Genomic DNA, 26,972 nt, shown 5'->3' with positions numbered 1-26,972 from the left:
TGGTGTCAGAGGAGAGGGAGGGACTCATTCATCTGGAACAAAAGATGGGTCTGGAGCTGGATGGCTGGTTTTTAATTTACTCATGTGCCTGATTTTGTGAGTACTGTGTGGCGACTGGGCTACACAGTTCTCTACTTTTATCTTTGTGCATAATGCCTGGCATGTTACAGGATTAAGGATTCTGTGAGTATCTCCCTCTGAGCTGGGATTAATGCTAATGTCCTTCCTGTATAGCTCAGCAACACACATGCGACCTCCTGGAGAGGGGATCTGCCTTCATGGGAGCTGTGGGAACACAGGGACCCTCAGAGGCCCAGCAGCCCGTCCTCAGGGTCTGTGGGGCCAGCCAATGTGAGTCAGGAACCGGCTTGAGACGAAGGCCAGGAGACCACCTGGGGTCTAGCCCGGGTGTCAGTGTCAGGTGGGAAATCACCTCGGTGTCTCTCCATGGGTGAAAGCGAGCTAGCTGGAGGAAAGGATCCCCCAAGCCCCTTCAGCAAGGATGCGCCCACCTCTGGGCCCCACCCACAAATGACCACAGCCGTGCCTGGATTTGGTCCCAGTGAACCGCCGTCTGGGTCAGTGTTGCTAGCTAGCTCAGTAGCCGCTAAAAAGCATGAGTTACATGTACGTGTTAATGTTGCAGAAAAACGTGTTACAGCTGGGTGTTAACAGCTCAGTTGTGACAGCAACCTGGATCCAGGCGAGAGACCAAGCAGCACTCAGAGAGTTGGAGAACTCAGATTTATTACACCAGCGGGCCCAGAGGAGTTAACACTCCAAGCTCTAGACCCCGTCTGTAGGTTTACACAGGCTTTTATAGGCTGCCAGTTTACAGTTTGCAACATCATACGCAAATAAGGTATAACAAAAGTTGACTAATTAGGAACAAGCTTTGTAGAAGTGGACCAATCAGGAGGGAGAGAACCAATCAGGAGTGAGCTCCATGCAAATGAAGTACTACAAATGGACCAATCAGGAGTGAAGGAAATAACCAATCAGGAGTGAGCTCAGGGACCCAATAGAACTTTACAGGTAAGTAAGCTGTTTCAGAGGCAAAAAATGAGATAGAGCCTCTGGGCCAGGGAACCAGATGGTGCTGGCAGAAATAGTGGCCCTGCCTGGGGGTCCTGCCAGTCTTTTTATGGGGCTGCCCACCTCATTAATACTTGAGAAGGGGAAAGCGCTAAGCTATCAGCTCCCCCTCAACACAGCCAGGCCTGTTGGAGTTTTAAGGATGCATAGAACACATGGGCCAGCCGAGTGCTAAGCATGGCAGGGGCAGGGGAGGGGGCGGCAAAGTCTACAAGCAAAGGCCGTACCTGGGGAGGCCAGGCCTGGGTGAGGGCTACGGACGTTAGAGGGGCTGGCGCCCTGACTAGGAGAGGTCCCAGGATAAACTGGTTGGAGGTATCCCCCCTCAACCCGACTGGAGGGACAGCAGCGTGACAGTAGAGAGCTACCAGGGAGCAGAGGCCGTGAAGTAGCCCCATAAGCGTCCTCACTGCTGTCTTGCCCTTGTACCCTCTTCAGACCCGACACTTGATGGTCAGGCATGCTGTGGGTGCAACCGGCTGTGCCCAAGAAGCAGCCCATGTGAGCCCCACAAGGGCTGGGGCCCTTCTCCATGAGGCCGAGCTTGGGGGCTGCAATGGGTAGCTACAGCCCAGCCTCACACACAACCTCACAGGGGCACCCACTGGCTGACTGTCACTAAAAATGCTCCTGGGGAGGAGTGTTTCCCCCCTGGAAAGGAGAGGGTTGCTGGTCCTGAGAGCAAGCAGGGTGGATGCAGCTCCTGCTTCGTGATTCCTGCCAGGAAAGCTGGGACCCAACCAGCAAGAGCAGAGGCCCCCTGGGAGCAGGGACGGAGGGGCCGAATCCTGGCGGGGACAGCAGGGCTCTGCCTGCCACCCACCACCCAATCCTGCTGGTCTTCAAGGGCCTCGAGTGTGTGCCCAGGGCTGGTACATGGCTGGGGAGCATGTGACGTGCACCTCATCTCCAGGAGCCACGTGGCTGGCATCAGGCACACATGGGGCCAATGGAGAGGACACAGAGCTCACCAGTGGAGGGCCTCTGGCCTCCTGCTTTCCCGGCTGAGTAAATAGGAGTAATGCACCCAAGTCCCAAGGTCGAGGGGAGAAAGTTCAGTTCTTGTCCTGCTGGCCAAAGTTATTAGCTGTTTCTTTGTGCAAGACTCTGCAGTTGAGATGAGTTAATACTTTAACACCCTAAGGAAGTGACAGGAAGGAGACATGCATTAAAAAGCGGGCAAAATGCATAGTCTCCTGCTTTCGTCCTCGCTGAGCCAGATGTCCCCAGAGATCCCGCGCCTGCACCCTGCCTGCTCTGTACAGCTGGTACCTCCCCTCCCTGCCCTGTCTGCATCTCTCTGATTCTCCCTTTCTTTTCTGGATTGCCCTAGTTGAGGGAAGGATGGAGACTGAGCGCGTGTTAATGCTTCTTTCTGGCCTGGTAGGGGTCAGTGAGCCCCACGGGAGAGCACAGAGCCTCACAGGACAGTGACTGGATGCTGGGAGACCTGGGGGAGGTGATGTTTGTTGGTGCCCAGATGCTGGTGACGGGAGGGGACAGAGGGGAGCTGGGTGTTCTGGAGCCTTCCCTTCTGCCTTTCTAAACCTCGGCTGCAATCACCTTACTTTCCCACCTCTCTGCTGCCCTGTCTCTCCCCTCCACACTGGATGCCCTGTTTTTCTGTCCTTTATTTCTAGCAAGACTGAGGATTGGGGATACTTGAATGAAGATGGAGAGCTCGGCCTGGCCTACCAAGGCCTAAAGCAAGTTGCCAGGTCAAACGCGTGCCTTTCTTCCTGTGTCTGCTTCGTCCTGCCTGCTCGTGTCTGTCCGTAATTGTTTTCCGGCCAGAGTGGGTGCAGGGGCACAGTCTCGGGGGTGCTGTGGGTAGTCCCTTGCATCGCCGTCTGTCACTCTCTGTCCAGGCTGTCTGGGTCAGGTCGGCGGAGGCTGCTTGTTGGGGGCCAGGTGATAGCACTTGATGGCTCAGTGGAACCTTAGAAGCCACCTGGTCGGCTCACCGGCTCTGCAGGGAAGGAGCAGACCGGGGGGTTAATACAGCAGCAGGCATACAGCTCTCTGGAACAAGGCGAACATAATTCTGGGGGTTGCTGTGTCTGTGCTGCTCCCATGCTACGTACTCACTCCGTCCTAACTGCAGGACCAGCCAAGAGCACCGGCTGCATTTGTGCTGCTGGCCACGGTCCAAGCACAGGCCTCCTCGCTGCCTGCCTCCAGCACGTGTGCTGCACCCTTGTCCCAGTGACAGCCTGGAGCGCACAGCAGCTGCCCAGCCCGGTGCCGAGTGGGCTGCAGCATTGTCACATGTGACCCTCCCCACACGCTCAAGGGGCGAAGACCCTGGAGCTTGAGAGGAAGGTCCAGAATGTGAACCTAGTTCCATTTGATACCAGAGCCTGAATCCATAGCCCTTTGGCCTTCAGCCCCGGGTGAGCAGTTTAGCAGAGAGATTAGACGTGCAGAGAATTAACACAACCTGATGGTCACGTTGCGTGTTTATTGGCAGCGTGTGGCTTCTCAGAGCTGTGGCATAGCTTTGAGCTTTAGAAAGCCCCAACCACAGATGGGGCGGCGGTCTTCAGGCTTGTTTCCCAGAAGAGGAAACAGGCTCGGCGAGGCGGCGTGAGTACAGTGCCAGCTGCCCGGGAGCCCAGCGCCTCACGCACCCTCTCCTGAGTGCTGCCCGCTGATGACAGAGCAGAGGTCTCATTACAGCAGGACAAGCCTCTCTTGGCCAAAGAAAGTTTAGGTCCACTGGTTCTCAGGGCAGCGTGTCTTTTGGCTCTGGGTTCAGATGTGCCCCACAGCCTGTGAACAGCGTGACCTTGGCTCCATTCTGTCACTGGTAGAATGTGAATCAGGGTCGGACCTGCCTCCTCGGGTCACTGTGAAGGAGATTAACACACGCGGGCCACTTGGCACACGCCTGCCGTGTAGTAGGCGCGGAGTATACATTAGCTGCTGCTTGTGTTTTAGTGGCTGTTTTTCAGTAAGATCAGACTCCGGTACCATCTAGAAGTTTTTTGGGGGAGGTGGGGAGGGAGGGATTGGATGTGGCTTAATACATAAGCAAATGAGTGCATTAATAAAACAAAGAAGGCATAGCCCTGTACATCAGGAGACTTGGCTTCCAGAACCATCTCTGCCACTGGCGGTGGCCTCACACCTCTCCCTGTTTGAGTTTTCTCCCTGCAGAGTGAGGTGGCTAGTCTGAGCTTGGGCAGGGATTCTCGGACCTTGCCCAGAACCCTGGGCTGTCACCCACCTCCAGTCTACACGGAGGACAAGATGTGAGCAGTAAATAGCACAAACCAGGAACTAATCCTTCGGGCAGAGTTCCACAGGCTCCTAGTCTCTCTCTCCATTTATGACTTACTCGTGATTACTTTTAGTGCGTTGCAGCCAAGACTGGGTGTTATCTAATATCCTGTGTCTTCTAAAAATGATGATCTGATTACCAAATCGTCTCCCACAATCCTCGCATTATTGCTTTGCTTTGGTAACGCTGCCTGTGGTTTGTGGGTGCAGCAGTGAGGCCTCCTTCATTTCTTCACTCTCTTGTGTAACTTGGCTGGGAAGCCCCCGGGAGCCAAGCGCTGCACCCAGAACTGCTATGGGTCACTTCCATCTGGGACTTGACAGTGTAGACAGTCCCCTCTCTCTTTCTCCCTCCTCTCTTGGGGTGATGTCACCTCCCACAGGGACAGCAGAACTAGCAGACCTGCCAAGACATGGCGCCACCGCGCCTCCCCCTCCAAAGGCCGGAACAGCTGGCTCCTGGGCGCCTCCGGGTTCCTACCTTTGCTGAGCTCTGGTCCCAGTCTTTACCTGCGCCCCAGGCAGAGGCTGGGGTGACCAAGTGAGGGGACATCAGATGAAAGTTTGCCCAAGTAGTTGAGTCCAAGAAGACAGCACCATGGTTATATCACTAGTTAACTTCCTGCAGCAGAGGCTGCTTACAAACCTTCCTTAATTCCTTGCCTCCGTGTCTCCCAGAGGGGCTTCCAAAACTCCTCCCCAGCCTTCTCCGCTTCTTGTCATGCCACCAGTTGATCTTAAACCTCCCCCCAGGTAATTTGTAATTGGTCTTAGTTTCTGTTCTGAATGGGGAAATTGTATACAGAAGGCCAGAGAGGAAGTGGGGGTAACAGTGGTAAGATAAAAAGAAAGGGGTTAATATTTTGCCTCTCTGACACTTGCAGGGAATCTACTGTAGGGAAAATATGCAAATGACACAGTGGGTTCAGTCTGCAGAGCTTTGTCTTAGCAGATTCTTGTGAGCTTTGGGCCAGATATGGCTGCTTTTATTGAAAAGATGCTGTAAGAAATTTCTTTCTGCTGGTATATTTTGGAGATCATCTCTCAATCCCAAATGAACAGGCAGCGCTTAAGAACAAAGAGCCAGGGAGGGAAGGTGGTCAGGAAAGGCCCGAGGCTGGGGGTGCCGGCTTTGGCCTTGATTTCCTGTCCTCAGAATGGACAGGCTAGCCCTCTCATCCACCCAGCCCTGTAGATCTGCTCCCCTCCATGTCCGTCCCGGTGGCTTCGTGCAGTTGCTGCTGCTGCTGCTGCTGCTGTGTCCTTGCTCGGCTGCTCCCCTGTCGTGTGTCTGTCTGTGGCCCCTACTTGGGGACACTGACTCGAGCCCCACGGTCACCCGCCCCCTCCCCCGGTGCAGGTTGCTGGAGGCCCAGCTGCAGGCGCAGAGCCGGGAGCATGAGGAGGAGGTGGAGGGGCTCAAGGCCCAGGTGGAGGCCCTGAGGGAGGAGATGGACAGGCAGCAGCAGACCTTCTGCCAGACGCTCCTGCTCTCCCCGGAGGCCCAGGTGGAGTTCGGCGTCCAGCAGGAGATCTCCCGGCTGACCAATGAGAACCTGGTGAGTGGTGTGCCCTGCGGAGCCCAGCTCTGGGAGGTCACTTTCTGGAAGAGAAGGGGACCAGGTATGGTCTTCCGCCAGCTGGACAAGGTTCATGTCTTTGGCCCTGTGGCAGGAACAGAGAACCCAGAAACCTCTGTCAGCAAAGGTTTGTGGAGCTATTTCATTTGTCTGTCAATGTACAGCCAACCTCCCCCAAACTCAGCAGCTTAGAAGAACCACCCCGTCATGCCGGTCAGGCCTCCTGGCAGCGCTCAGCAGGGGCGGCTTCTCTCTGCTCCGCTGGTATTGGCTGAGGCTACAGGATGCACGCCCGCCCAGTCCTGTGGCTGCGGCCTTGGCTCCCCTCTGTGTGGTCCTCTCTCTGCACACGTGTGCTCACCTTTAATTGGATCACCCTGAGCTGCTTTACGTGGCAGCTGACCTCCAAGATGTAGTCCTGGAACTGGCCCAGCGTCGCCTCTGCCACACTCTGCTGATCAAGACAGATGTGGCTGGCCAGGCTCTTCCTCTTGTTGGGAAGGGTAGTGGGAGGAACTGTTGGTGACCTGTTCTTGCGGACAGTCACCAAAGAAGCCCTGGCAGATGCCAGAGAAATGGAAGACAGTCTCTGTCCTCAGAGAGTTAACAGGAGAAACAAGACATGTAAAAAAAAAAAAAGACGGTGTTTCTAAAACCACACTTCTACATGGGATGAACAAGTGTTACAGAAAAGAATTGCAGGGGAGGCTTGAGCTGAGGCAGGAGGCATGAAAGGGAGGTCAGCCATGCAGATGGGCAGAGAGGAGGATGGAAAAAGGGAGCGAGGACAGGAGTGACCGTGGAGGATGAGATGACACAGGGGGCTGGTGGCCTCCTGGAGCTGAGTGTCCCCGTGGGGAGCAGAAGAAAGTACCCCAAGCCTGTCCAGAAGGTTCCTGCACAGCCGTCGCACAGAGGAGTGTGGCGCCCGGATGGCTGTTGCAGCAGTGCGGTCCTGACTCTGGTCTGGAGCAGCACCAGGTTCTGTGTTCACTGGGTTGTCCAAATCAGTCGCCTCTGAGCATCATTTCTTCACTTGCAAGAGTAAGAACCCCAGTTGAGGATTCCGTGCAGTTGGATGTGGAGAGGGCCACGTGAGCACAGGTAGAGGTGGGTGGCATGCAGTGAAGCCGCTGGGGCCGGGAGGCGGCTCAGGGAGCCACAGGGACATCCACACACTGTGGCACAGCTCGGGAAAGATGCCTGAGGATGAGCTGAGGGTGGGTAGAGCTGAGGCTTCACAGGAGACCTGATGAACCCAGAAGAATCCCGGCTAAGGTTTCTCGAGGTGCCTGGGTCTTTTCCACTCACTGACTCCAGCTGCAGGTATGACGGTCGGTCTCTGGTCTGGGTTTGACTCTGCTGCACCTCCTGTCATTTGAGCTGAATTTTTAGATACCTCTCAATTTGAGAACTTAAATTTCTTTTCTTTTTTTATTAAGATAAATGAAGTCCTTGATGATGTTAATAACTAGGTTTGCAGTTTGCAGTGGGAACAAACTTTCATCCGTAGGCCAAGCTTAAAAATTGCCACCCAGATGTCTTCTGAGGTCCCACAGTGGCATGTTGCTTCTGTCTTCTGTATCACTCCTGGTCACAGAGTCTGTAACGGTGATGGAGCGCCCTGCTTCCCCAGCCACAGAGGCCCACTGCCCAGCTGGAACAGCATGACATTAGTACTGTTCCAGGTCCCAGTGGCGATGGTTGCTAGGGATCAGGTAGCCACTAGGGGCCCCAGCCAGGGCCGGTTTTACTTCTGGGCCTCGGGGAGCCTCCCTGGCCTGCGGGCTCTTCCAGCTGACACCTCCCCGCTGCACTCTCGTGCCTTCACCTGCCCTTCCTTCCCAGGGCACCGCCCACCCACCTGGGGATGCCCAGGCTGAGTCTCCTGGGGGTTGTCATGGCAACCGAGGAGCCTTGGCCTTGAGAGCTGTGTGTTTGGCAGAGCACCAGGCAGCCCGAGCCGGGAGAAGTCTGCCGTCCTGACCGGGAGAGGGCTCTGACCCATCTCCTGCTTTGTGGGTCCAGACTGGGGAGCAGCGAGCTGTGGGGGGCCGGCCGCCTCGATGGCTGCCCGGATTCTAGCTCCTGCCCTCCAGGACAGGATTAGATCTGTTCTCACACTGCTTCCTTGTGCTTTTAGGACCTTAAAGAACTAGTTGAAAAGCTGGAAAAGAATGAGAGGAAGCTGAAAAAACAACTGAAGATTTACATGAAGAAAGTCCAGGACCTAGAAGGTAGGTGGTGAGTTGGTGTGTGTGAGGCCCAGGTGTGCTCAGCCTCGCCCCTGGGAGGGGACCCCCTGCCCCCCACCCCCGACCCTTCCCCGACCTCCTGCCGCCCCTGCCCAGTGCAGTCACGTGACAGAGTCACACAGACCCCAGGAGCCCGAACAGTCTCCGTCTGCTGGAATCTGGACTACGGTCACCTGAACTCAGTGGGTGTCTGGGTGCTGACTGAGCTCTGCAGGGGCAGCCAAGACGGTGGCCCTGTGGTCTTGCCCTCAAAGGGCTTAAAACTAGAAGACAAAACTTTCCTGAATGAGAGGATGCTCTGTAACACAAAGCCCCAAACCACAGGGCCTCGCTCCATCCTGTGGGAGTCAGGAAGGAGAGAGGTCAGTTCTGGGATTAAACTTCCCAATTGGAATCTGGCCCAGAGAAGTCAGGCAGAGATTTAAATCACTCTCCCAGGAACAGCTAGAATGATCTCTTCCTCCGACTCCCTGCTGCAGAGCTGATCATGTCACTCCCCACCCCTCTTTGCACATCGCCGGGAACCCTCTCTTGGTCCCCTCACGACCGTGATGCCCCCAACCCTTCCACCTCAGCTCAGAAGCTGTGTCCGCAGGGCTCAAGTTCCTTCATTCACTGTCCTAACACCACACGCCTACCAGTCACAGTTCCCATCACAGTTATCGTGTATTTGTTTAATCACCTGCTTGTGTCCCCCTGCTGCTCTAGACAAGGCTCTGGGAGGGCAGAGCTGTGTCCTGTTCAGCCTTGGGCCATGCTCTCCATATCCCACATGCCCCTCTCCTCTTTGGGATCCTCTTTTCTGTTCCTAGAGTTCTCATTCTCCTGGTCACTCAGGCTTTTTCTTCTCCCCTCTCCCTATCCCTTGCCTCCCTCCTTCCCCCCCCAACCCCATCCCCTTCCTCCCTCTCTCCTAACCTCTTCTCCCTTCCCTCTTCCCACACACCCCCCTTCCCTTCCTTACAGCTGGGTGGGGAAAAGCAGCTGCCCAGGAGCATGGCTGTACAGCCATCTGTCCTTACCTCATATCCTTCCCGAGTTTCCTCTGGTCCAAACTTGCCTGTTACCATTTGGGTGTTTCCCCAGCTCCAGTCTGGAGTGGACCCTAGTGCCTGCCGCTAAGCTCCTCTTGTCACACTTGGAGTATGGCCCAGGCTGCAGGGACAGACCGTGTAAAGAGTGTGGGAGCCCAGAGAACCCCCGATCCCTGGGTCCCCAGACCAGGCGCAAACCCCACCCACCTGAGATGACCTGGCCCCAGGGCCTGAGCCTGCAGGTTTCAGTTCATGCTGCGTCTGTCATTCCTGCTCAGCTGCCCAGGCATTGGCCCAGAGTGAGAAGAAGCGCCACGAGCTCAACAGGCAGGTCACCGTGCAGCGGAAGGAGAAGGACTTCCAGGGCATGCTGGAGTACCACAAGGAGGACGAGGCCCTGCTCGTGCGGAATCTGGTGACAGGTCGGGGCCCCCATGCACCTCACTCCCACCTCCTGCACAGCCCCATCCCTCCCTCCCCCCCATACAGCCCCTGCCTCCTCTCAGCCACCACCTGGAGCTGCGTCCCAGTTCTGACAGGCACCCAGGGGGTGCTGACACTGTGGTCAGTTTGGGGGCTGCCCCCAGGGTTCAGCATGCAGGGCTCTTGGGAGCTGCTTTCCTCTCAGCCCCGGGCCTGGTTTGCCAATGGTACGAGCTCCAACCCCTCGATCCCTCGGGTCTCACACCCCATCTCGCTTTAGCAAGCCCACCCTCTTGCTCTGTGCGCAGCCCAGTGCAGCAGCCACCTGCAGAGCTGGAGGAAAAGTCCTGGTGGTCTGGGCCTCTGGCCCCTGAGCCGTTAGCTCCATTCCCTGTGCCTCAGGTCTCCTGTCTGTAAAATGGGACGAGGATACCGCCCCGCCCACCCCACACAGGAAACGGTGCTGTGTTAAAGCCGCACCACCCTCCTCAAATGTGAGGAATGTGAAGAGGTGGTAGCTTTTGCAGGGTAAAGCTCAAATAAGAGGTAGATGTTATGTTAGAGAGATTTAAGTTTGCTGAGGTCCCACTCTGCTGAGTTTTGTGCCGAGGGCCACAGGAAGAATGGAGTGTGACTTCAGCCTCACAAAGGTTTTGCTTCAGCTCTCTGTTTCGGGTATTTTCAGTAGTTGAGTATTTTGCTCTTTTTGTAAAAGTAGATTTCCCCCACAATTGTCTGGCAACGAAATGCAGTGTAAGTTCATCTCAAATATCCTTAAACAAGATGCATCTTATTCAAATGCTGCTAGGAATGAAGCTTTAATCTCTGATGAATGAAACTCAAAGTTCACAGCATCAGAGTGAAAGGGAAGAATAGGGAGTGGAGACTGCTCCCGCCAGCAGGCAGGCAGCTCTTTCCCACGGTCATCGCTCAGGCGGCCCCAGGCAAGCTCACCTGCTAAGCTGCCTGCACACGGCCCCTCTGCACGAACGCTGGGACTTCACTGCATGGCTTAGGTGCCCAGCTACAAATCTAACTCTTGCTGTTTGTTGCTCTTAGACCTGAAGCCGCAGACACTGGCGGGCACGGTGCCCTGCCTCCCTGCCTACATCCTCTACATGTGCATCAGGTATGCGGACTACGTGAACGACGACCTCAAGGTGCACTCCCTGCTGACCTCCACCATCAACGGCATTAAGAGAGTCCTCAAGGTCAGTGTCCAGGCTGAAGGTGGTGGTTTGCGGGGGCACTGAGTGAAGCCAGCAGCCCACCGTTGCTTCTCTCTGTCTGGGTTTTGCAGTAGCAAGTTCTCCAAAATCTCCAGCTCTGAAGGTAAATGATTCAAGTGCAGAAGCAGCTCGCCTGTGTAACAGGGGTGCCTGGGCATTTTCTCAAGAAGGATGCTTGGGCTCAGAGCAGGAAGCCTACAAATCCCGTGTAGCCCTCGAGCCGCTCCCTGCTAAACCTCCAGGGAACACTGGCATTTTCAGAGGACTTGACCAGAGATGCTAGGAAGACATCCTGCCTCAGCTGAGGGCAGGTTGACCCCATCCTGGAGTGAGGTTCAGGGATACAGCTTGAACACAGGCTCTCTTCAGACCTTTCCAAGGGGCTGGGTGCCTGCTGCCCGGGGTGGGGGCACAGGGAGGGTGCTGACAGTCACCAGCTTCCGACGTGAGACACTAGGCTGGGCCAGGGCTGCTTGCGGGGCTCTGATGGGGTTCAGGAGCACCACCTGAAGGCCCAAGGCTCTTCACGGATGTGCTGGTAGCCCTTGCAGTCACAGGCTGCCTGCAGGGAGCTGAGGCCCAGCCGCACAGAGGGTGGGGTCACATGGTGGGAAGTAAGATTTCCAAGGGACATTAGTCCTCAGTGAGAGAAAGACTGACAGCTCCCAGCAGGCCCGAGCCCTTTGTCCCCAGTTCTCAGACGCTGCCACTCAGGGTGCAAGCCGTCCTCAGAAGCATGGAGTCCCGCCCAGCTCTGAGCCCCGCTGCCTGACCCGTCCCCTTCTGTGAGGGCCTGCGCCAGCCCGCACATCCCAGCTCCATGCCAGGCCTTCTCTGCCATGGGCTCCGTGGTCACTTTTATCCACTCCTGGCCCTAAACGTACATCATCGCCTGCTCACGACCCTCAGGGCTGCGTCTCCTGCCCTGACCTCTTTTGTGAGCTCCAGGGGGGTTCATGCCAGTCTAGGTGGTGTCGCTTCCTGGGGTCCCCAGGCTGAATTAGCACACTCAGCCCCCGCTGGTCACTTTCTGTTCAGCTTCCTTGTTTTATTGTCACCGTAGCTCACCCCTCTGCCTGACATTTACGTCATGACCACACTGACCTGACGGAACGTGCTCCACAAAGCCATGGTCCTGGTTCACGAGCTGCAGTGTTGCTATTAAGGTTGTTGATCAACCTTTTTCATTTAGTTACAGTTTGTTGCCATTTTCCAGAGTTCAAATCATTGCACACCTGGCCTCTATAGATAAATGGGATACCAGAATATTTCACTGGCATGCTCTCTGCCACTCCTTCTGTCTGAGCACTGATAGCTGAGAACCTGCCCAGCCAGGTCACAGTAGAGCCCAGGGCTCTGTGTCACTTGCTGTTGTAGCCATAAAGAACTTGTCCTCCGTGTGCATGCCTCTGATCAGGGGACTGGGACGAGGTCGTGTACCATCCCCAGCAGTGGAGAAGCAGTGAGTCTCATCTCTGCTCGTGACTGGCGAGGGCCCGCCTGTCACTGGGTCTGCTTGGGGACTGCTGGGTGAGAGGAGGAAATGTGGACACGAAAGTAACAGGTAAGCATTTAACCAGATGGGAACCGCTGACTCAAAACCAGGAATGTCTTTTCTTGCACAGAAGCATAATGATGACTTTGAGATGACGTCCTTCTGGTTATCCAACACCTGCCGCCTCCTGCATTGCCTGAAGCAGTACAGTGGGGATGAGGTGAGCCCCTGAAGTGCCCCGTGTCCTCAGCGCTTAGGTCCTCATTCCCTTGTGCCCAGCAACACGTGTTCCACCTCGGAGCACCTAGGATCTCAGGTTAGAACGGGGGCAGAGGTGTCAGTCACGGAAGGCATCTCGGTTTTGTCCATACATCATTCTGAGGTGATATGCGTCCCGAGGAGAGGGTGTGAGGTCTTTGGAACACCCTCTCTGACCTCAGGCTCCAGGCACCTGCTAGCTAGAAGCAGGGGAAAGGCGGGCCCCGGAAAGCATCTAAATGAAGTAAGTAGATTTGTGGGTAAATGAGTTTACAAAAACCATCCATTGTCTGAGAGCCCCTGTGACCTTAATTTTCTGAAGCAGCTCTAGAAGAGCCCCATTTCTGCGAATGCTGACAGGACGCACCATTGTCTTCTAAGCCAGCCAGCTAGCTTGTCCGTTTTCAGGCAGACGGAGGTGGCCCAAGAAAAGAGGCACAGGGTGATCGAACTATGTCTGTGCAAACCGACCCTGACATCCAGCTTCATGCTTCCCACTAAGTTCGATTCCTTGGCCTGAGGCCCATCACTCCATGTTCCACCGTGGACCTCTAGGGTCCTGCTTTATCTAGAGCTCACTGTTCCCACTGTTGGTTCTTGAAAGAGCTCTTCCCATGCTCTGCATTCAGCCCAATGACCTAGTAACATATGGCCTCTTTCCACCCTAGTCTCTCCAGGGAAAATTCCAGCCCGGCCCAGACACTGCCCACACTCCCAGTTCCCTGCAGGCCTCCTCGGCTTTCCCTTCTCTCACTCTCCACCCTTCCCAAGGCCAGCACGTGGTGTAAATCACTATAGCGCAATGATTTTGAAAGCTTCATTCCATCTTCGGTGCCAGAACAAGTTGTTAACAGACTCTTCTCCCTGGGATGATAAAAGCACACACCGTGCCGGTCGTCTTGCCGCCCTGGGAGTGGGCCTTGACTCCCTGTCTCCCCTTAGAAACAGAACTTCGTTTGACACCCGCTTTTATTATGAAAGGGGATGGGTTAAAAGTTAAAGAAGGGGCTTTTACTGTATTAATGGGAGACGTGGCCTTCCTTTCGAACCAGATATCCTCTATCACGTAACCCCAGTATCACATACAAGCTTTTACTTCGATGCACAGAGCTGCATTTAAGGTTGTCTCATGGAGGGTCATCACGTGGCCCAATGCTGTATGCATCCTACACAGAACGCAACATAGGGCTGGGGAGGACCAAGAGTTCCATTACGTTAGGCTGTTGTTCCACGTGCTTATAGTCCTGGGACAAGACTTGAACTACGGTGTAACCGGATCTTTGTAGACTAACATTTATCTCAGTAATCCCCTCTTCTGCCTGCTTTTGTTTTCATTAAAACTTGCTTTGTGATTTGACCTAGGACGAGAGGCTCTGCTGGGGGTAGGCACCCTTTTGAAAACACTGGCCTTTCAGCTACTCTTTGTTCCCCTTGGCCTGAGAGCTAAGCAGACACAATGCTATAGCTGTGGAGTCGTTTCCGTTCATCCATTAATTCTGATACCCAAGGGATAAATCCATCTAAAATTTCTCATTTTAAAAACATACAATCTGACCGTGGTACTCCTGTAGGGATTGTGTAATGTAACATTTTAGGCGAACCTAGTATATTGGGAAGAGAAGTGGGCAAAGGCTCAGAAAGCATGGTAGATCCCTCTTTCCAGGGACCTGCTGCCTTAGGAAAACTTCAGAGATTTGGACTAAATGGTTTAGGCCTCTTTAATTACGCAGTTTCAACTTTTCTATCATGCTGAGTTTTTACACCGTCTAAAATTGAAGAGCCATCATGGAGACCTCAGAGAACCTGACAGGGTCTTGTAGAACATCATATGAGTAGACAGAGCCTGATAGAGCCCCCCAAATCCCCACAGACAGGGTATTGCCAAAGCGACCGGAGGCCCAGAAGTCCTGCTGGGCCCGGCAGACCACGGAACCTCAGTAAAGCACGCCTCTCCCTCCGCAGGGCTTCATGACTCAGAATACCGTAAAGCAGAATGAACACTGTCTTAAGAACTTTGACCTCACTGAGTACCGACAGGTGCTGAGCGACCTTTCCATTCAGATCTACCAGCAGCTCATTAAAATCGCCGAGGGCCTGTTGCAGCCTATGATAGGTAAGCTGCACAGGAGATAGCCCGCTCTCGTCCTGGGGTCTGAAGTGGAGGTAAGCACTGCCTGCTCGAGGGGGAATGGGTATTTTAGGTGTGGCCAGCAGAAAGCCAGTGCCTTCCTGGTGAAGGCAGCTGAGGCGGCGTGTGCCATCTGCTCAGAAAGAGCTACAAAATTTTCAACACCGTCCCATCAAAGTATGCGATGCTCAGGTAGTGAGAGTCTAGATCACTTTTCCCTTATCTCTTTTTGTAATATATTGTATTTTTCCCCAAAACTAATTTCCATAGGTAATAAATATAAATTTAAAAGGCATAAGTGCACACACAGTGAAAAAATATAATCCTCTTGCCCATATATACTGCTTTCCCTTTTTTCATGAATAAAGTATGTTCATCTAAAAGAACACAGTAGTAAGCACTCATGCAATAAATATTGAACATTCTATCCAAAGCAGTAGTACACTTGGGCAGCTGACATGAAATCAGAACTGAAAAATTAAGAGCAGTTATTCTTTAAGTTAAAAGAAAAATGACACGTGTATGCATCACTCACTGTGCTCCTTAAAGGCAGGGAGGAAATGGTCTCCTGGACCTGTGGGTAAAGCCTTCCCCAGGTTCTTGCAACACAAGTAGGTTGTAAGTGAATTCCAAGTAGGACAGAGTCCTATGTGCCATCCAGAAATACATCCCTTGGGATAAGATTCATTCCGAATCCTCCTTCCTGGCTGAGCCTCGACTCAGAATAAGGTGATGGTTAACAGCATCAATTCTGGAATCAGACAGACCTGAGTTTAAATTTGGCCCTGCCAGTTCCTAGCATGCCTCAGTTGCCTCATTAGTAAATGGGTTGTTAGACAATTAAAAGGAATATTGAAATATTAAGTGCTTGGCATACAGTTGAACTTTGTGCAATAAGTATGACAGACCAGCTAACCTAAGATTTACGTGGTCAGGGGTCACGTAGAAGAGCTGTTTGAACAACTGTAGGATGATCTCAGGATCCAGGCCCAGGTCAGTGGCTGGGCCAAAACCACACCCAAGTTGCTCAATTCTCAGATTTTGGACTCTCAGCACTGAAGCCAATACAGATTTGAATTGCTGCATGCCTTTCCCTATGGCCCATCACCAATAAATTTAAGTGAAAATTTGGTTCACAGATTTGGTCCAAGTCTTCTATATGGAAATCTTATTCCATGTAGAGGTCAACACATTAGGAACTTACGGAATTTGGCATAGAATTTCTAAACATGTTGACATTGTACAATTCTATGGGGGATCAAAGGCAAAGCCCCAGGTACTATGTGACCTGAGTGACCAAAGTCGTCTTCTTTGGGAACATGCAGCTTCTCTAATCATGCTTTTCTTGTAGTTTCTGCCATGTTGGAGAATGAGAGCATTCAGGGTCTGTCTGGTGTGAAGCCGACGGGCTACCGGAAGCGCTCCTCCAGCATGGTGGATGGAGAGAACTCGTACTCCCTGGATGCCGTCATACGCCAGATGAATTCCTTTCACACAGTCATGTGCGACCAGGGCCTGGACCCCGAGATCATCCTGCAGGTGTTCAAGCAGCTCTTCTACATGATCAACGCGATGACTCTCAACAACCTGCTCCTGCGGAAGGACATCTGCTCTTGGAGCACAGGCATGCAGCTCAGGTAGGAGAGGCGCCTCGCCCTGGCCCCGAGGATGGAGGGGCCGTACACACCAGCTCCAGCCGGCACGAGCTGCCTGTCTCCGAAAACAAAGTCTAAATCCAGCTGATGGTCCTTGTCATCACCAGTGTGTGACTCAAGCCCGTCACCTTTTTGTTGGTGAAATTTATCACACACTGAGATGGTGATGTGGTAAACAAATTAATTCAAAGCTTAAACACATTTACATGCCCTAAGATAAAGATTGGAAAGACAAATGAGTTAAGAGGCATGAAGGCTCACATAAAAGTACAAATATGTTTGTGAATGTTAAGTGTAAGTTGTTTTAAATTCAATGTAGTTAATATAGACCTTTGAAGTACTTCACCTTGGTATGATTTGAAGCCCCCATTCATTCCACGGAAAGTTACTGAGTGCCAGGCACTTTTCACGCTTTTGCCCAGGTGAGATAATTAAGATGAGGAGGATGGTAACACTTCAGAAGAAACCCAAGAGGTGCGCTCATCCCAGCGAGGTAAGGGGACCAGGTTAACACAGCTCGCTCTTACTCTGCCTAAGGTACAACATAAGTCAGCTGGAGGAGTGGCTTCGGGGAAGAAACCTGCACCAGAGCGGAGCTGTTGAAACCATGGAACCTCTGATCCAAGCAGCTCAGCTCCTGCAGCTAAAGAAGAAAAGCCCCGAGGACGCCGAGGCCATCTGCTCCCTGTGCTCCTCCCTCAGCACCCAGCAGGTACGGGCACTGTCAGCCAAGAGACTCAGAGCAAACCCAGCTTCCTGTTCAAGCCCCTTCTCGCCGGTGGTGGTTTTTTAGTGTTGCACTCCCGGCCTTTTACAGCCCCAGGGACACAGTTCTGAAGTTTCAGCTGATGCAATGTTCCTAGATGAGCCCAGGACCACTTTGGTGTGTGAAACAAGATGCTGCCATTTTCCAGTAACTCTCTGGTCTCTCTCGTTCACTTAGAAAGATAAGGCAGTCAACCCACAAAACATCAAGCTTAGCTACCAACTTTTTTAAGCCCCTATGATGAAGTCTGGAATATCGCTCACCTAGAAATTAACTTTTCTTTCAGAAACTGGCAGCATCCGGCTTTTGGCATTTTCTTTACAACCATGATTCCATTATAGTTACGTTTTACATTATTTTATATAAAGTCAGTGAGAACCTAGAAGCATTTAAATGCTCCTTTCCTCCCCCACCCCACTGTATTTATATTAGGACTCAGTTGTAGAGATATTCAGTCTATAAAAAAAGATAAACCCCATCCACACCCAGGCAACCTCACCCTCCATCACAAATGTGCCTCTTCAGAAATGGGCCCACCACCAGGAAATCACTTACCAGATTAAATCATGCACTTTCTCCCTGCTCGGCACCTAAAGAACAAAATCCCAAATCAGTAAAGTAAACATACGTTTTCCTACCTCCCCGCTAACTACTAAACAAACTCTTAAGAAAACCACTTCCGTCTATAAGTGCACTGGAAGTTTTCAGACCTTTTCCCCTTTTAAACTTATCTTGCTTTCATAACTTTGCTTCTAGCCTGCAACTGGCATTGCTCTGCATCTGGGCAGGCTACTTCCACCAGACAGTTGGTAGGCAGACAAAGGATTATCTTCTGTTCAGATAGGAAAAACCCTTCGTAAGTGATTGGGGTGGTGGGGGGAGGCACAAAGGTGTTGTTAAGACCTCTGTTATATAAGGTAAGATACCCAGTACGTTTTTAATGAACCCTTTAAATTACTTACAGATAAGAGGCTGAGGCTTTCAGGCACCAGTTTCGTAAAATCCTCATTACTTTATAAGCCATGGAGCAGAGGGGGAGAGATGGGTGGATATGTAGGAGACAGGAAGGAGGTAAGATGTGGAGCTGGCTGGCACTCTCTAGAGTCATAAAAGCCCCACCCCTGGGCTCTCTGTGTGCCTGGAGCCTACTGACACCTTAACCTCCACTCCCCACTGCAGGACCCTTGGCCTACCTGCATCTCTGCAAGGTAGAAACATCTTCTCTGGATGTGTGTTTACCCTAACAAAGCTAAGCCGCCCCAAGAAATAGCCCAGCTCACAGTGCCCTAGGCGGACAGCCCTCATGTCCTGCTATTATCAAAGTCATAAATCCTATTATTCAGTTATCCCTGACAGACCTTATAGCCAGTCAGGTACCTGTGCAAGAACTGATCGTGCAGCCCCCTACTCCTTGTGTTCACAGCCCCCTCTCCCCAATAAAAGACCCTGCATGCCCATCCTCAGGGCTCACATAGGCACCCCTCATCTGTGTGGCCCACAGTTGTTCGGTAGCAGCGTATCTATTAAACCTCCCTTTTATTCTTAACTCCTCGTGGTCTTTGGTTGTTGGTAAATTCTTTTACCGCCCGCGACCACTGCATTGTGGCCCACAACAATAGAGAGCTCAGACCTACCGGGCAATGCTTACATATTCGAGTTTACTAAATGTAGACCCCCTAACATCAGTCCAGCTGCATGTAAGTCGAGGGGTCCTGACTAAAAAAGTGTACTCCTGTGCCAAAGTTGTCTAATGTTCATTTAGCTCTGTGCTGAACTTTGGTTTTAATTTCAACAGATTGTCAAAATTTTAAACCTTTATACTCCCCTGAATGAATTTGAAGAACGAGTAACAGTGGCCTTTATCCGAACAATCCAGGTGAGTTTTTAAATGTTAATTTTATAAAGTCCTAGTCCAAAACTGTTAGAGCAGGCAGATAGCTAGATATGAGCAGAGAAAGGGGAGCACTCACCAAATGCAGGAAACCATGTGTCATGTAAACAACAGGGGTCCCTGGGCAGAGAAAGAAAAGCAGGAATCTCTGGGCTGATAAGCACCACACATTTTGGGGTGACAAGTGGCCTGGAGGCCGACAAAGAAAGGTAGGAAAAGGCAGGAATCTCTTGTGTCCCAGTATAACCTTTGGCTCAATATACCCTCATCACAATAAGATTAGCCTTGCAGATTAGAAGTCCCCATCGTGCACCAACGCCGTGACACTTTTGATCCAGACTAAATAAGGACAAAAATCCCTCCCCACTTCAAGAAGGCAGAGTTGGGATGAAAATCAGGGAATGTGACTCCAAACCTTTTCCTTCCTAGTGACTATTCCACCCATTAATTTTTACTCTCTATGTAACCAGCTTGCCAAAGAAACTCAGGGCAGCGGCTCCCCTGGGCCCGCCCGCTCTCCCCTTGAGAGTGTACTATCCATCCCTTAGCAAATCCTCGCTTTACTTTCTTAACCTTCCTGTCTTGTCTCTGAATTCTTTCTGCGGCGAGACAAGAACCCACTCTTCAACAGAACGAATAAAGAGAATTGAAAGTTTAGATTTTAACCTTGCTTCTCTTAAATACTGACCACATTATATTCTAGAAGACCTTACGTTCTTAGGTGTTCTCCTTGGGTAAATATGAACTAAACCACCCGTGAGTAACTTACGTATACACGGAAGACTGAACTTTAATCATCTCTGCCTCAGATTTTAGGCATGGTCTAAGTATTGTTTCATTTGCCACTAGCATGTTACTACTAAACTATGGCACAAAATGGAATTAGCAAAGTAAGCAGAGTATCAACGCTGCCCACAGAGGGATCTAAGAAATAATCTTTCAGGAAAACAACTTGAACTCATAAATCTTGATTCTAAGACTTATCTGCCCTTAGGAGTAGACTTGAAAGAAAACATTAGGGAAATGACCATTTAAATCTATCTTAAGAGTATGGGGATTTCTACTTAAGGATGAGTTTCCTAGGATGTGCGCCTAACCTTTATGTGTGACTGCAGCTGACAGCATCTAAGTGATGAGTCACGTCAAGATTACTCAAAAAACAGTGAACATTTCTCCTACTAGTATATGTGGGTAGCACCTTGAGGAGACAATACTTTCTCAAACTTATAAAACAACTTCTTTAGCCAGTGAAGTTATTGCCAGTATGAAATAGGGATAAAAAGAAGTAAGTTAAAGGCAGCAGGAGACGGGGGAAAGAGTAAATTAACTTTAGCGTCATGTGTAAGTAGAGAATAGAGGCCGACGGTCAAGGGAGGGCTGCCAGTCAGGTGGAAGTTTGTTCTCTTAAGTCGCTATGTAAATAGTTGCCAGCGTGTGTCAAATTCAAGTTTTACTTCCTAGAACTTTCTGAAATTTTTTTCTGACTATTATTGATCCGTGATTTGTTGAATCTACAGATGTGGAACCTGTGGATACAGAGGGCTGACTGTAATTCTCCTTCATTCTTGAAAGTTTTGCCAGATAGAGAATTTTTGGTTGACTGAAAGAAGAAATTTCAGAATTTCAAATATATCACTGCCTTCTGGCAAGAAATTCGCTCTTAATCTTATCGAGGGGACCTTGCCATTTGATGAGTCACTTCTCTCTTGCTGCTTTTGAGATTTCTTCTTTGTGGCTGGGGTTTGATCATTTAGTGTGGATCTTGTTGAGTTTATTCTGCTTGGAGTTTGTTGAGCTTCTTGGAGATATATACGTCTCTCATCAGATTTGGGAATCTAGCCACTATTTCTTCAAATATTTTGCTGTCTCATTCTCTTTCTAGGACGATGTCTATGTTGGGACACTTTATGGTGTCCCACAGGTCTTTCAGACTCTGTGCACTTTTATTTCATTCTTTTTTCTATCTGTTCCTCAAACTGGAGAATTTTAGTTGCTTTATCTTCAAGTCCATGGGTCATTTCGTCTGCCTGCTCAAGTCTGCTGTTGGACCCCTTTAATAAACTGCAATTTTTCATTTTAGTTATTACATTTTCCTAAATTATCTAGTTCCAAGTAGAGGGGGAGGGGCTCTGTCCCTTTAAATCTTCTAATTGATGCCACTGGAGGAAGTCACTGCATCCCAAGAGAGCCAAAAATCAAGCGAGGCATCTGTGCCAATCCTTCAGGGAGCCACCAGACCAAAGTGTACAACCCCAAGATTTTGGAGGCCAAGGCCTCACTGCCTGCCCTGATAACAGCCAGCTGCTCTAGGACTATAGCTGCCGTGGGGCTGGAAGCTGGTTCATGCACAATGCTCTCTTGGCAAAGATCAGCGCTCTCCTGGTTGTTTTCAGTGTCCAGTGAGCTTCCAGAGTTCCCAAACAGGGGGTGCCAGTTGCTTTTTCCAGCTCAGTGTTTGCGCCAGTGGAGGCACTGACTCCTAGAGGTTCCTGCTCTGTCATTTTGTGTGATATCACTCTCCCCTTTTCTTTTTACAGATGGGGAAACTGAGGCATTGTAAAGTTCGAGAAATTAGAGCTCGGCTTATCTGCCTGCAGAGCCCCTGACCTTAACCCCTTCACCATATTGCCTCTCCATATGATTTCTACCTGAAATGTATTTTCTCCCTTAGATGGAAAAAAATTTTTAAAGTATGCTAGAATTAGGAGGCAAGTTAGTCATCTGACTTCCAGCAAGCCTAAACCAGGGCTTCTCTCCTTGCTAAATACCAGGGAGAGGGAGACCACATTCTCCTGAAATCCTCCCTATCTTAACAGAAATATTTCTGTGATTCACTTTTGTGGATTCACCAGAACTGGCTCTTTTTAGAGATGGTAGGTACTTCACACGGTCTCTTCTTCCCCACAGGCACAACTGCAGGACCGGAACGACCCTCCGCAGCTGCTGTTAGACTTCAAGCACATGTTTCCCGTCCTGTTCCCCTTTAATCCATCTTCCCTGACAATGGACTCAATCCACATCCCAGCCTGTCTCAACCTGGAGTTCCTTAATCAAGTCTAAAAATGCACATTTCCAGCTTTGGCTTGATTGCCAGTGGGAGTAAGAAGGAAGAGCATATAGTACAGTAAAGCAAATTTAAGGATCTGTTAAATCTATAAAAGTAGATCAAATCAGAGGTCGAGAGCCTGTGCAGAGTGAACTATACAGAATAAGACATCTGTCATTATATTTTGTACCTACTGCTCAGAATAAAAACACTTGAAATATGGAAGATTTTTTTTAAAGTATGATTGCTGTCTAAACAAATACACATCCTAATCTACAGCCACCAGGTAGTCCCCACAGCAATACAGAAGGTGGCAGTTTATAAAATCAAAACTGCCTAACTTTGATCTTTGCATATAACTGGAGAATGTCCAAAGTAAAATGATACTAAAAGTCACATAAATTGCCTTCAGAGGACTTTTGAATAAACAACGGTACTAATAATCATGGCACTGTCCTACAGCAAGCGACATTTCCCCATGTCGACGAACCATAGGTGTGGATGGGTTTACGTGGAGACGTCTTGAGGATAAAAATACAGGCCTGGTCCTTTTGAGAAGTTTCCCAAAGGTATTTTTTAATGCCCAGTGATGCAGAGACAATGATGTAACTGACCTCCAGGCTAAACAGCTTGATGATTGGTGTCTGAAGCAAAATTAGAAGACTCAGCCCTTAATGTGCTCAAACCTATTCGTGTAGTTGTGGATTCATAGAAGAGTTATTTATGCTAAAAATGCTGCTGTCCCAAACTTAACATTTGAGCAAATAGAAAGATATCCTTGACGGTTTCCAGTGCTAGTCCCTGCACTTACCGGATCAACAGAACTTTCACAAAACTATGTACGTGAAATGTTAGAAAAGAATAACTCATTTGACTTACAGATTAAAAACCAGACAAGTCAGTATGAAAGCCTTTAAATCCCTTAATGCCGTTACACCTCCAACAAGAACATCACAAAATGCACCAGTAATTCCAGATAATCCAAATAGTAAAGGCAAACCAGCTTCACCTCAAGGATCAGACTCTCTGAAAAGCCAGCTTAAATTACTACTCCAAAGTTTGGGAGGGTTGTTTTTTTTGTTTGTTTGGTGTATGTGCTCTTTTTAAAGAGAGAATTGTTTACGTCAACTTTCCCTTTTCAGGCTATTTTCAACGTTTTTCAAATTTACCCAAAAAAAATTGTAAATATCTCTGCTTTTGAAATAAGGATTAAAAAGTAGTATTCAACTGATGTACAACAGATTTTATGTGTTTGCTGCTTTTATCATTTTTTGTCTCCTCAAAAGCAGGCATTCAATTAGAAAACCCTACATACTGTTTACACTTTTTTTTTTTTTTTTTACTATTTTTTCCATATTTCTGGTAGATAACAGTATGCTGCTCCCATGACAGGAACAGTGTTTGCAAACCACAGAAGAGCCTCTATGTTTTATCAAGATAGGATTTCTCCACAAAGTGCAAGTAGAACCTACACCCCCTCACCTTCTTTAATCAGCCCCTCAACTTAAATGGCTGCTGGAAACACGCACACTGAGCCCTTAACAGCCGTGTGCACGGGCGCCCTCACAGCCTGGCTTCCCTGCCATCCTCCCCGCCCACCCAGCGGACACCGCTGCCCACCGCGTCCCAGCCAGTGTCGCGCTCCGGCTAGTGTCCGAGGCGGCGCTGTCCCCTCTGCCTCCGCATGGAGCCCCCGCCTTCTCTGGGCGCTGCACAGAGTTGCGCGCTCCCTCCCGTCCCAGCTACAGCCGCGTAACGTGATATTGTGACCCACACCCTCCAACCCACACGCTCACTTGCTTTGGCCGCCAGTCTAAACCAATGGCGTCCGTGGCTACCTCTTCTTAAAGCTGTTTATTATGTATAATTTGCTTTTTACTGCACTTTAGTTTAAAATTATTCTCATGTAAGGCCTGTCCTTAATCTTCAAGAGAACCAAAAATGCCTTGTTAGAGTGCTGACTCCATCAATGCACTGGCTTCCTGTCCTTCCCTGCTCTATACCCTCATCCTCTCCCTCCCTCAGGGTCACTGCCTCCCTGCTGTCACTGCTTCATCACTGGGCACCAAGGGCTTACAGAATAAAAGCTTGGTGATGAGAATAAACGGGGTGGGGGGACCTTATGAATAATCCTCTACTTGGCCTGGGAAATGGCGGGTGTAGGTCTCCTCTTCCGACGGTAAAGGTCTTTCACTGGAGCTGCGCTTTATACTTAAACAGTCCTTTATTGACACTAACAATAAAGGAATATAGTAATTGGTTACTTAATGTTGAGATCTGCCCCGTTTAAACACTTGGAAACTGAAAAAAAAAAAAAAAAGCTGTAATAATCTTTTGTTAGCATTTTTCTTTGCATTTTTTAAAGTCAGTTCAACTGAAAACATTTTCCAGGTTCATGAAATCAATGACTTTTGATTTAAACAACTTTAACATAAAGGTTTGAATTCTATACCAAATATCTGCATTTTTTGGTATTTAAAATTTAGTTGACTTTTTTCTCACCGTGTGCCTTTAGCAGTTACCAAGGTAACTGACTTAATCAGTTCTCTGAAGTAAGTGTTGCTGTGTGAAGAATTTTCCTGTTTCACATATCATGGTGGAGTTTTGATTTGTCTTTTGAAACATTAGAATTGTAAACATTAATCTATAAATATTTGATTCTCAAGTAAACAACTTGTGTGTTAAGTATTACATGGGACCTTCGTGTTTACCTAGTGTCTTGTGTGTTAGGTACATATTAGTAATTGTTACTGAAGCTGACAAGCACATCACCCACATGCATTCTTCCTGTGCCATCACAGGGGCAGTTAGATGTATGGTACCCGGCCAGCAGATCAGACCCAAAGGAAAATAGACTTTCTCCCCCTTTTTATGAGGCATGTTAATAGAATTTTCTTTCCTTGATTTCCCTATACTAAATGTTAAGGCTTTTGTTTGGAAAAAAAAAAAAAAAGAAAGACAAAACCAGGAACTTGGAAAACTTAGAAAAAAATTAACACTGCTACCTACCATCAATTCATCAAATATTTACTTAGAGTCTGTCTTAGTGCATTAAGGTTATAGTAACAGATTAATTAGAATCCCTTTCTTTCACATATAGTAAACTTAATTGTTTTCATACATTTGACCTAATTCTAAGGCAGCAGGGGAATCCAAAGTCGGAGCACTTGTCTAAGGCCTATATGACTCAACAGTCACTAAAATATGACAGCATGGGGCAGGCGCCTGTAGTTTTTCATCATAGAATATTTCTCTGCAGTCAGTTTCTCTAATTTGCTGCATGAGCCATAATCTACTTTTTGTACACACTGGTGCCATGGTTAGAAAATTAGGGGGTGTAGAAAATTAGAGGTTGATGCCAATGACAATAAAACATAGGACTTCTTTCCTTATTATAAAGGTCATTAGATATTGAAACTGTTTTTCAAAAAAATTCTAATTCTCACAAAGGGGATCAATCAAAAATGAATTTAAGATACTTTCTAAAGTGACACTGGATCAGAATAATCCAGACTTGAATATAACATTTGCCACCAACTGACGTTTAGATGAAGGACTGCTTCACGGAAGGGGTTCACATCGTATTCAGGGGTTAATCTAACAATGTAGGAGAAATACTACTGATAAAAATATTTTTTCCATTTTGAACAAATCTGTAAACTACATCTTTGTTTATAAAAATTGCTTGTATTAGTCATTGTAATATTCAGCTGTGGATAAAAATTTGTGGAAATAAATACTTTTGAATAAAGTGGTGTGAAAAATTTAAATGAAATTTAAAACTCTAAATACATTGGCTGAAAAGGTTTTTTTTTTAATGCTTTCCTAAGATACTTTATCCAGGGGCCTGTACTCAAACATACATTGTGATCATTTAAAGCCAGGGGTTGGCTAACTAGAGCCTGCACGCTGGGGGTAGAGGGAAACTTGCCCTGTAAAACAAGACTGACTGAGCTACACAAGTCAAACAAGACAGTTTCTGGTGTAGTGGACCAATGGAATAGAACAGAGCCCAGAGGTAGACTCATGAGTAACTTTGAATATGGTAAAGATGGCAATGAAAAAATCAGTGAGGAGAATATTTACAAGATGTGTATGGAGGAAATTATAAGTGAAAAACATTAACAGTGACATTGAAAAATGGGAGAAATTTGTTTCACGGATAAGACAGCATAGCACAAAACTGTCAACTGTCCCCAGGTTGGTCTATAGATTAAAAACAACCTCACTATGGTTTTTTTAGTGAAAATTGACAAGACCAGCAGGGCTTAATTACAGGAGCTCCATGGGACTGGGAGAAATAAGAGACTTCATTCTCTTGCGGAGTGCACACAGAATCTCATGTGTCCCGGGACCAAGGGCAGAGGCAGTGATTTCATAGGAACTTAGGCCAGACCTGCCTGCTGGTCTTGGAAGGTCTTCTGGGGAGGTGGGGGTGGGGGGTGGGCAGCTGTGGCTCATCCTGAGGACATAAAAGCTGGTGGTGGACATTCTGGGAGTATTCATCTACATGAGCTTTCCTGGATGCTGACTTCTTGCTTGGGTCATTAATGCCAAAACCTAGCCCCACCCAATAGCCTGTAGGCTTCAGTGCTGAGATGCCTCTGGGTGGGAACACCAGCAAACTTCCTGAGCTCATAGCCAATGCTAAACACCCCTGGACATGGCCCTGTCCACCACAGGGCCAGGACTCAGTTTCACCCATCACTGGGCAGGCACCAACCCCTCCTGCCAGGAAACCTGCACAAGCTTCTAGTCCAGCTTTATCCACCAGGGGCCAGACACCAAAAGTAAGAAAAGAACAATCCCACAGCCTGTGGAAGGAGTCGCAAACA

The 26,972-nt window shown here is 49.3% G+C and overlaps 1 protein-coding gene and 2 long non-coding RNA genes across 4 annotated transcripts in view; 1 reads left to right on the top strand and 2 right to left on the bottom strand.

Moving 5' to 3' along the window:
* The window catches only part of MYO5B (myosin VB), a 233,138-nt gene extending 208,038 nt beyond the window's left edge, over positions 1-25,100 (top strand). The window contains 11 exon segments of the mRNA XM_006177898.3: positions 2,736-2,813; positions 5,738-5,936; positions 8,101-8,194; positions 9,525-9,668; positions 10,729-10,880; positions 12,524-12,613; positions 14,614-14,764; positions 16,131-16,416; positions 16,972-17,146; positions 18,996-19,076; positions 21,999-25,100. Of these exon segments, the coding sequence (XP_006177960.3) occupies positions 2,736-2,813; positions 5,738-5,936; positions 8,101-8,194; positions 9,525-9,668; positions 10,729-10,880; positions 12,524-12,613; positions 14,614-14,764; positions 16,131-16,416; positions 16,972-17,146; positions 18,996-19,076; positions 21,999-22,151 (1,603 nt within the window). The 3' untranslated portion in view covers positions 22,152-25,100.
* The window catches only part of LOC106728812, a 146,115-nt gene continuing 120,173 nt past the window's right edge, over positions 1,031-26,972 (bottom strand). For both annotated transcript variants that reach the window (XR_004316169.1, XR_004316168.1), the window contains 2 exons: positions 17,756-17,790; positions 1,031-3,064 (listed from right to left, as the gene is read on the bottom strand). This is a non-coding gene — a long non-coding RNA (uncharacterized LOC106728812). The remainder of the gene's footprint in view (positions 3,065-17,755; positions 17,791-26,972) is intronic.
* Positions 5,331-8,248, bottom strand: LOC116660596. Its single transcript, XR_004316170.1, has 2 exons — positions 6,319-8,248; positions 5,331-6,042 (listed from the first exon to the last, which is right to left on the bottom strand). It is a non-coding gene; the product is annotated as an uncharacterized LOC116660596 (long non-coding RNA).

This window comes from Camelus ferus, chromosome 30 (assembly GCF_009834535.1).
Source record: "Camelus ferus isolate YT-003-E chromosome 30, BCGSAC_Cfer_1.0, whole genome shotgun sequence".
Classification (NCBI taxonomy): domain Eukaryota; kingdom Metazoa; phylum Chordata; class Mammalia; order Artiodactyla; family Camelidae; genus Camelus; species Camelus ferus.
Note: the sequence above shows the minus strand (reverse complement) of the source record. Positions and strands in the feature narration are given on the sequence as shown.